The following is a 9,830-nucleotide window of genomic DNA, read 5'->3' on the forward strand; positions in this document are numbered from 1 at the left end:
ATAAAGTGAGGGGACGAACAGAAGAACGCAAAGACACTTGACCAATGTGTGAAATTCTTAGGGACTTACCATTACCAAGCACAATCTCATCCGGACTCGTATAATCAACAAACGACTGCAGTTGGGATGGGTCAGTCACAGTATGATGCCAGGCTCCCTAGTCCATAATCCACGGTTGTTGTGTCATAGTGGTAGTAGATGTGGTATTGACCATTGGAGCCTGGGTAGATTGGTTGAGAGGATTATGAATGCTAATGTTGCTGTCACCGAGGAACTTAGCAAGTTTGCGACAAAAACGTGTGTCATGACCTAGATAGTCACTAAAGTTGTAGTAATGGTTGTTGCGAGTGGCGTTTCCACGTCCAGGATTTTGACGTCCAAACTAAGCAGAAAAACCACTTCTACCACGGCGATTTTGTTGTCCAGAATTTTGAGAGGTTGATCTTGACGATGGTGGAAAGGTATTAAATCGGCATTGAGTGGCATTTGTTGTAGCAATTAGGGACTGGTGGCTGGGAACTCTCATTGTCTTTTAACAACCATTCATAATCAGTAAGAACATAACTTAATTCACAAAAGGAGATTGGTGTAGTCCGCACACGGACAGCAGCAACAATAGGATTGTATTCATCACCTAGTTCAATAAAGATATGAACAACTAGATCCTCTTCACTAATCGGATTTTGGGCAAGGGCTAAATCATCCGCGACAACACGTATGTCGCGTATGTAGGTATCAATAGAGCGATTCCCTCTTGGAGTTTTTGCAAGCTTTGCCTTCAATGAGACAATGCAGCTTCTGGAAGAGGCAACACAACAGGTTGCTAAGCGTGACCAAGCATGTACAACTGAAGAAGCAGAGGAGATAACTGGTTGTAGATTGTCTGAGACACTACCTAAGAGAGCACTCAATATAATACGATCTTGTCTGTTTAAATTGTGTAAAGAGGATTAATGGTGTTTGTAGCTGCATCGGAAAGTCTTTCCAAAGCTTTGATAGAACTATCAACATAGCCAATAACATCAAGGTCAATGAGAGTAGACTCAACTTGATTCCTCCATATTGGGAAATTGGTAGTAGTTAACTTAATGGGAAAATAGGTTGGGGTATTGAGATGAACAATCTGGGTGGTTTGAGTGATAGACATGCTTAGGAGAGAAAAAAAAAACCTCTTTAGAGTATTAGGCTCTTGATACCATATGGAAGTTGTATATTCAATGATAAAATAAACCAAGTCTACCTCTTATATAGAGGCTACAAGCAGAGAAGGCAGGAACAATTACAACAACCTATAATTAATAAAGGGAAACAAAACACCAAAATAAAACTACCAAGACCTATTCTTTCACAGGCAGAAACAGAAAACAAATATTCAACTTCTTAAAAGGACAGGATCTTGAGCAAAATAAAATGGTGGAATCAAAGGTTTCTTTCTGGGGGCGGGGAGAGAGGTTCTCCTAAAAAGCATCATTCAGGCTCTATCCTCTTATGCAATGGGACTGTTTCTCCTACCACATGGAATCATAAAGGACATTGAAAACACAATGAATGCTTATTGGTGGAGAGATAAGGAAAACAGACAAGGCAAAGGGATTCACTGGAAGACTTGGAAAAGGCTTTGTGCTCCGAAAGACTAGGGTGGACTGGATTTTCGCAAGTTGAGAAGCTTTAACCTGGCTATGCTCTGCAAACAATCATGGAGGTTGATGGATAAGCAAGACTCTTTAGCAGCAAAGGTGTACAAAGCAAGATACTATCCAAATTCCACCTTCTTGGAGGCAAAAAAGGGTTCAACCCCTTCATTTGTTTGGAGCAGTCTGTTGGAAACTCAAGATATTATTCGAAGACACTGCCATTGGAGAGTAGGAAAAGGAAATGACATCATGATCTGGAGAGATAACTGGCTACCTGATCAAAACAATCCCAAAGTCAATTCATTTCCCTTCCCTTTGATGGAGAATGCAACTGTGGACACGCTTAAAGACCATACTGATTCTAATTGGGATGAGGAGATTATCATATCAATATTCGATCATAGAGATATTGAGCTAATTTTGCATATTCCATTGGCAACTCATCAGACAAGTGACAAAATCATATGGGCTCCGAAGGAAAATGGCAGATTCTTAGTTAAGAGCTATTACAAAATGCTATGTGGTGATTAGTACTGTCAAAGCGGGTCGTCCCGCCCCGTTTGGCCCGCCCCACTGCGAGCCTAATTTCTGACGGGTTTTTGCGGGCCGGCCCGCGGGCTAGGGTTCATGCAATCCTAACCTGCCCCACGCGGGTTTGCAAGCCCCGCGGGTTTTTTTTTTTTTTTAAATAAAATTTCTTGTTGAATTCAAAGTTCAAAACAATAACTAGAGTTTATAAATACTAACATTGCGAATTTGCAATCCAACTTTATAATCTAACAAAAATTAATATTAATTCAAAGTTCAAAAAAATAAGTAAAGCCTACAACTAATATTAATTTTTTCGTATTTAAAGATTTTAAAAATTACATTTTATAAAATATTATATATATATATATATATATATATATATATATATAATATGTTACACAGCAAGGCATTACGCTGCCTTGCTGTGTAGCATATGTATGTTTTTTATTTTTTTATTTTTTATTAGGGGCTTAGCCCACCAGCTGGCCGGTAGCCCGCGCGGGTTAGCCCTCATGGGCTGTAGGCCTTAGCGGGCCAAGCCCGTTAGGCCCACAATTTTGCCGGCCATTTTTCTCGTAGCCCAACCTGCTCCACCGCGGGGTTGGTGCGGGCTAGCCCGCGAGTTTTGACCCACTTTGACAATCCTAGTGGTGATCTCAGGTAAGAGGATAAAGTTCAATAGGCCTTCTTCTGGAAATTAAACATTCTTCCCAAAATCAAATTGTTCTTCTGGCAAGTCTGTACTGATTGCATTGCTACCAAAGATCTGTTGAAAAGGAGGAATGTGAGCTGTGATGAAAATTGTGTTCTCTGTGCTACTGGAAAGGAGTCTGTTGTGCACATGTTCATTGGGTGTACCTATTCTAAAGAGATCTGGAGACTCGCAGGCATCCCTAACCAAGTACCACCTTCACAATCATTCATTTATTGGATTGATCTCAACAGGTCCTGCCTTAGTAATGATCAACGTGAACACATGATCAACAGGTCATGTGTTTTTATCTTTTACTAAACGATCAGCGAATTGTGCTGCGCATACACTAGCTAGACAGTCTGTTTCTGCCTAGTTGTTCAGAGTGGTTCTCTCTTATCTATATACTGTGTTATCTTCTGATATTTAATGAATTCTGTTTGGTTTGGTTTCAAAAAAAAAAATACAAAAACCAATTAAAGGAGTTTATATATGTATGGTTGTATACACACTACACACACGGTATTGACCTTGTAGCCTTTGTAAAAGCGCGTCAGACTCAGACTGCGCAATAGCTACGCAATTTCATTCAATTCCCGTCTTTAACTTATCTTCTTTCCTCAGGTCATTCCCCTTTCCCTTTGAGCTTTCTTTCATACTTTTACCTATTATTCTCTCTATATAAATTCCATCTGATCTGCGATCTGTTCATTCCCAACACAAAGTAGCCTCTTCTTCAATCTTTTCTAGCTTTCCTGCCTTTTGCTCACTTCAATTCCTAACTCTGTGTATGGCCAGCTCTACAATCAACCTTCAACCTTCCACTTGGGAATACGATGTGTTCTTGAGTTTCAGAGGTGAAGATACGCGCAAAACCTTTACCGGTCATCTTTATTCTGCACTATGTAATGCAGGTATTCACACGTTCAGAGACGAAGAGGAGCTAAGAAAGGGCGAATCTCTAGCGCCTGAACTAACGAGAGCAATCCAAAATTCAAGGGTCTCTATGATACTTTTCTCGAAAAACTATGCCTCGTCTAGGTGGTGCCTTGACGAATTGCTTCAAATCCTCGAGTGCAGGGAGAAGGGAAAACAGTTAGTCGTCTATCCTATTTTTTATGATGTTGAGCCTTCTGAAATGCGTAGTCAAAGTGGGAATTACAATATGGCTTTGGCAAAGCACGAGGAACGTTTTGGGGGAAGCGATAAGGTAAAAAAATGGAGAGACGCACTCACTAAAGTTGCAAATATGTCGGGATGGGATTTGCAAGGTCTCGCCAATGGGTATTGCTTTCTCCTTGTTCTGTTTGAATAATTCTTAATATATATTATATAACATAGGTAATTTCTTTTTAAAGCATGAAAGCAACTTTAAAACTGAATATCATTATAAATTTTAATTGTTTGGAGACTTGAGAAATTAGTACGTATTCGTGGTTGTTGTAAATTTTATACGGAATGATTGTTTTAGTTTATTTGTAATTAAGATTAATAATAATTAACCGTGTATATATATATATATATATATATATATATATATATATATATATATATTGTTGTTTGACATGTTTATAGTATTGTTTTGATTTTCTACCTAATTATTGAAGGTATGAATCAAAGTTCATTGATGAAATTGTTCAAGACGTCCTACCAGTAGTTAGTCGGATGCCAATGTTTGTTGCCAAGCATGTAGTTGGACTTGAATCTCGAGTTGATCACGTGCTCCAAATCAATTATGGAGCACATGACAATGATGTACGCATGATTGGGATATATAGTATGGGTGGCATTGGAAAGAGTACTCTTGCCAAAGCTCTTTATAACAAATTGTTTGGTTACTTTGAAAGGAGTTGTTTTCTTGAGATAAGTTCGGAAATTTTAGAGACTAAAAAGTTACAAGAAGAACTTCTTAGTAAGCTTCTTAAAAGGAAGATTGAAGTTGGCAGTGAAGATGAAGGGAAAATGTTGATCAAGAATTGGCTTCAAGCAAAAAAATGTCTCGTTGTCCTCGATAATTTAGAGCTTAGAAACCAATTTGAAGCATTATGTGGAGAACGAGATTGGTTTGGTAAAGGCAGTACGCTTATTTTAACAACTAGAGATGCACATGTGTTGAAAGAATTGAATGAGGGTGAATGTTATGAAGCCAAGGAATTGGTTCATGAGGAGTCTTTGCAACTCTTTACCCTACATGCATTTAGGAAGCCAACATTACCAAAAGAAGATTATGCTGAGGTTTTAGATGGCATAGTGGCTTATTGTGAGGGACTTCCATTAGCTCTTAAAGTGTTAGGGAGTTATTTATCTGACAAATTTATGGAGGAATGGATTAGTGCCTTTGAAAAATTGAGAAAAATTCCTCATAATGATGTTCAAGCTAAACTTAAAATTAGCTATGAAGGACTTCCAGATGATCATATCAAATCTCTTTTTCTTGATCTTGTTTGTTTCTCTGGTGGAATTTCCGAGGAGACTATTAATGCCATGGGATATTTCTCAACCATTGAGATTCGAAACTTAGTTGACAAATGCTTGATAAATTACTCATCATGGTCCCACTGGATTAGTATGCATAGCTTAATTCGAGAGATGGGAAGAGAAATTATTCGTTTAGAGTCTCCCAACAAGTCAGGTGAACGCAGCCGATTGTGGTGCCCTAATGATATCCATGATGTTCTTATAGAACAAAAGGTAACGATATGTTTTTTATTGTCTATTTCATATTGCGCATAAATCTTATGTCAACCTTAGTATTTAATATAGCACTTGCATATCACAATGAAGATTTGATTCTTTGCCTCTCAGTTTTGTAAGGATCACTTAGCTATGCCTATATAATTACACTTTAGTCACACATTTTTCTAACATTTCCAACGTAATTGATAGATTGACTCTTCAATCGAAGTTAAAATAATGGGAAAAATATTGGAAACATGCAAGTTCAAAAAATATTATGGTTTAAAGATAATAAGTGGGATTATATATATTTTCAAGAAATTCAATTATGTTCCTAGCTAGGGTTAATAAGTAAATATATAAAAATGGGTACAATTCTAAATTTCAAGTTAATTTTAAAATTTAAAGTGTCCTTTAAGTTAAAACTATATTCATTCTATACCGTATTTATTTGAAATAATCTCAATCTGTGAAGATTATACACTAATTTTTTGTTCAATTTAGTGAAAAAAACTATATATTTACCATATTTTAATTTCTAATGAGGTTACATGACACAAAACCATTGCTTTAATATCCATGCTCTTCTAATGTATAAATCTACACATCTCGATGTATTATAAATTTCACCTGTAAATACAAATTATTATTTGAGCTCTTTCAAGTCTCTTATACAGAAATAATCAATAACAATTTTTTATTCCTCGAATTGATTATGTATTATACACAGAAATGCTATTATATATAATGTAGATTGCAAGATAGGTTGTTGCAAATTCAATTGTATGTAATTGTTTTAGAACGGGAAGATATATAGTGTCTCCTAGTTGGTGACCAACAAAATTTATTTACTACTCACTATTGTGGAGCATTAATTATTTATATTTTGATTTCTTATAAAGAAATTCATTATATACCAAATTTTACTTCCATCTTTCTCTCAATATCTTTACATTCAATTAAAATAGGGGATAGCTATTTATTTACTAAGCAAAATAGTGTATATGTTTTGTTAACTAATTTGTTTTTATGTGTAGGGTACGGAAAAGCCCCCACTGAGACTCGAACCCACCACCTCCTGTATAAAGGGAAGGGTTTGATGCCACTGGACTACAAGGTCCTTGGCCCATGCAAGTCACTTAAATGCTTGCAATGGAATTACTGTCCTTTGAAATATATCCCATCGGGTTATGTTTTTGAGAAGCTCGTGAAGCTGGTAATGCGGAGGAGCAACATTAAAGAATTTGGAGCCCCACTAAAGGTAATTTGGCAATACTTTTTTCTATTTAATAACTCTTTGCATATAATAAAATAGTTAAAGATTACAATAACTTTTAATTCAAAATTTTTAAATTTGTTTCTATGGCTTTTATTTGTTGAATCCATTGAAATAGTATTTTCAGTGTCTTGAGTCTTTGGATCTTGGAGAGTGTGAATATCTCACGAGGACTCCGGACTTTAGCGGTGCAAAAAATCTTGGTACGCTAAAATTTGTGGGATGCTCAAGTTTGGAGAAGGTGCACTCTTCCATTGGAGACCTGAGGATGCTAGTTGAATTAAATTTGGGGGGATGTACAAGGCTGAAGAAACTTCCAAGGAAGTTTTGGCATTGGCAGTTGAGATCAGTAGAAGATCCATCATCATCAGTGCGCTATTCCTCAAAAATAAAGGAACTGGGTGAAAATTTCGGGATCTTAACCTCACTACGAAAGTTGGATCTAAGTTTTACCAATATTCACATCCTGCCCTCCAACACCCCTCATTTGTTAAAGCCTCCTAAATCAATCCCAAATTTCATGAGGAGTTTCTTCCGGAATTACCACCTCAAACTAATCCAACAATTTCCTCCTAATCTTGAGGTTATTAATTTACAGAACTGCAAAAACCTAGAAGTAGTCTCAGCAACACTTCCTACTTGCCTTAAGTGGATTGATTTATATGCCTGCACAAACCTAAAAATGCTGCCTGAACTTCCTCACACTATTGCGCATATTTGGTTAATAGACTGCAAAAACCTAAAGATGCTCTCACAACTTCCTCAAACTCTCCTATCCCTTTATGCTATCAATTGTGAGTGGCTGGAAACAGTACACTTACCAAATATGTTGAAATTTGTGAATCTCACTAATTGCAAAAAATTAAAGGAGATTCAAGGCTGGGAGAATGCTCAATTTTTAAGGGAAATCAAATTAATAGGTGTTCCCTGTATCAACTTTTCAGAAAACATAAATCAAGTATGTATACCTCTCTTCTCTCTCTCTTCGATTTGTGTTATATATGAACAACATCTTCTCTCTCTTCAAGTTTTAATAGGGATTTAATACATAAGATAGATAGAAGTTGGTGCATCATTTCTACCCAATTAATTCTTTGCTCTTTTCACGCTTGTCTATTTTTCTTATACAGATTTTAAAAGTTTCCAAGTTGGATTCCAATATTAAATTTGAAGGAAGTCTTCCAAATAATGAAACTTTGAGTTGGCTTATGTTTGAGGAAAATGGATCATCATCATCATCAATATCTTTCCCATGGCCGCGATTAATATCTAATTTGGAATTCCTTGGAATTTGTATTTGGGTGGTGTCCAAACTCTGTCCATCTCATGATACTTATTACAGTAGCGGAATTGAAAAAGATGGCTTCACAGTCTACAAAAAGCTCACATTAAATGAAGTCGAATTGAAAAGGATGGTTTCAAATGTAGAGTTCATTCTACCGGGTTCTTTTAAAGTTATAAAAACTGGAGAAGTCATTAAATTAACTCTTAAATTTAAATTTGAAAAAGGTATAGCGATGAAAATAAGTGTTGAAGCATTGTATAGAGATAGAGAAGATGACTCCCTACAATTTTTATGTCTTGCTAAATTTGACTTCAACACACAAGAAAAAGAAGAAGAACAAAAGGACTTTTGAAGCCGACCTAGCTAATATGTGACCCATAAATATTCTTTCTGCATAATTTTTTTTTGTTAATATTATTTTGTATTCTATAACTTCTTTTGTGCTTAATAATTAATAGCATTATATTTTGTACTTATGAATATTATAATTATATTTATATGTGAAGTGTGTGATTGTCTTACAAAAGACGAACTTGTGATATGATCTTCAGGCACAATAGGAATTGTATTACCATATTTTATAATATTACGCAAACTTTAATAGTATAGGACTGTTTTGGGCGGGAAATTAAAATTGAGAATTTTGTTTTTATTAATAGTATAGAAGTATAGATTGCATTGCAGGGAAAAATATGTACTGTATTATTACCATTAGTAATTTTAATCTACAATTGTATTACGAATAGGAACATAGGGAAGAATATATTTTATTAGGAATTGTATTGCGAATAGGAATTGTATTACTATATTTTACAATATTACGCAAACCTTAATAGTATAGTAGTGTCTTGGACAAGAAGTTAAAATTGAGGATTTTTTTTACGGGAAGTTAAAATTGAGAATTTTTTTTATTAATAGTATAGATTGCATTGCAAGAAAAAAGCATTTACTGTATTATTACGATTAGTAATTTTAATCTAGAATTATATTACGAATAGGAACGTAGGGAATAATATATTTTATTAGGAATTGTATTACCATATTTTACAATATTACGCAAACCTTAATAGTATAGGAGTGATTTGGACGGGAAGTTAAAATTGAGGATTTTTTTTTTATTAATAGTATAGATATAGATATAGATAGTATAGCTTTGATACACATTCCAATTCTGATTCCAATGTGCGAACCAAACACACCCTTAATATTATTACCAACGATGAATATCAATAATGAAATATGGTAGTCAATAATAATTAGACTTAATGAACATGTTATGCAATATTATTACCATTATAAACATGTTATAAGTCAAATAAAATAGCTATAATTATCATTTAAATATCACACAATAAAGGTGGATTCATACTTTAATGACCCAAGATAGGTCCCTAGCTTGTCCAAAATAGGTTTTTTATAAAGTCCCAAGTGAAATATAGGACTAAAATATGTCAAAAATTCAGTGTTGTAAAAATCCCGCCTAGGCGCCGATTAATCCCCGCTTAGGCGCTAGGCGCTGGTTGACCGCCTAGCGTATCACCTTAAATGGTGGTCTAGGCGCTCGAACGGCTAGGCGACCGCCTAGGCCGCTTAGGCGCTGACCTCCTAGGTCTCCTAGGCCCCGACTATACCTCCTAAGCACCGACTACGCCGCTTAGTCGGTCGATTAACTATTGTTCTTTTTTTTTTTAATGGGCTATTTCACTCAAAATAACATCATTTTGAGTGAAATAATCC

At 35.6% G+C, this 9,830-nt stretch overlaps 2 protein-coding genes across 4 annotated transcripts; one reads left to right on the forward strand and one right to left on the reverse strand.

Annotated features, from left to right (window-relative positions):
- Positions 1 to 464: 464 nt before the first annotated feature.
- On the reverse strand, positions 465 to 1,147 carry LOC116020342. Its single transcript, XM_031260822.1, has 2 exons — positions 1,003 to 1,147; positions 465 to 895 (listed from the first exon to the last, which is right to left on the reverse strand). Exons 1-2 carry the CDS (start codon positions 1,145 to 1,147, stop codon positions 465 to 467), a joined length of 576 nt encoding a protein of 191 aa, XP_031116682.1.
- A 2,312-nt stretch (positions 1,148 to 3,459) lies between these two features.
- On the forward strand, positions 3,460 to 8,598 carry LOC116019903 (TMV resistance protein N-like). Of its 3 annotated transcripts, none has more exons than XM_031260273.1 (5): positions 3,460 to 4,140; positions 4,464 to 5,547; positions 6,570 to 6,793; positions 6,927 to 7,766; positions 7,939 to 8,569. In XM_031260273.1, the coding sequence occupies exons 1-3, from the start codon at positions 3,647 to 3,649 to the stop codon at positions 6,630 to 6,632; spliced, it is 1,641 nt and encodes a 546-aa protein (XP_031116133.1). In that variant the 5' UTR covers positions 3,460 to 3,646; the 3' UTR covers positions 6,633 to 6,793; positions 6,927 to 7,766; positions 7,939 to 8,569. The 3 variants fall into 3 exon arrangements, with proteins under 3 accessions (XP_031116133.1, XP_031116132.1, XP_031116134.1); XM_031260272.1 differs by having other exon boundaries at positions 6,936 to 7,766; XM_031260274.1 differs by lacking the exons at positions 3,460 to 4,140; positions 4,464 to 5,547 and having other exon boundaries at positions 6,634 to 6,793; positions 7,939 to 8,598.
- The last annotated feature ends 1,232 nt before the right edge of the window (positions 8,599 to 9,830 follow it).

Source organism: Ipomoea triloba, chromosome 5 (assembly GCF_003576645.1).
Source record: "Ipomoea triloba cultivar NCNSP0323 chromosome 5, ASM357664v1".
In the NCBI taxonomy this organism is placed as follows: Eukaryota; Viridiplantae; Streptophyta; class Magnoliopsida; order Solanales; family Convolvulaceae; genus Ipomoea; species Ipomoea triloba.

What these genes read in the sequence shown, in the direction of transcription:
- LOC116020342 (XM_031260822.1), bottom strand. Translation starts at nt 1,147, where the DNA reads ATGTCTATCACTCAAACCACCCAGATTGTTCATCTCAATACCCCAACC. An exon ending in TGTTATTGGCTATGTTGATA is followed by an intron (nt 896 to 1,002) that starts GTTCTATCAAAG and finishes GTGCTCTCTTAG; the next exon opens with GTAGTGTCTCAGACAATCTA.
- LOC116019903 (XM_031260273.1), top strand. Translation starts at nt 3,647, where the DNA reads ATGGCCAGCTCTACAATCAACCTTCAACCTTCCACTTGGGAATACGAT. An exon ending in TTGCAAGGTCTCGCCAATGG is followed by an intron (nt 4,141 to 4,463) that starts GTATTGCTTTCT and finishes TAATTATTGAAG; the next exon opens with GTATGAATCAAAGTTCATTG. An exon ending in ATGTTCTTATAGAACAAAAG is followed by an intron (nt 5,548 to 6,569) that starts GTAACGATATGT and finishes TTTTATGTGTAG; the next exon opens with GGTACGGAAAAGCCCCCACT.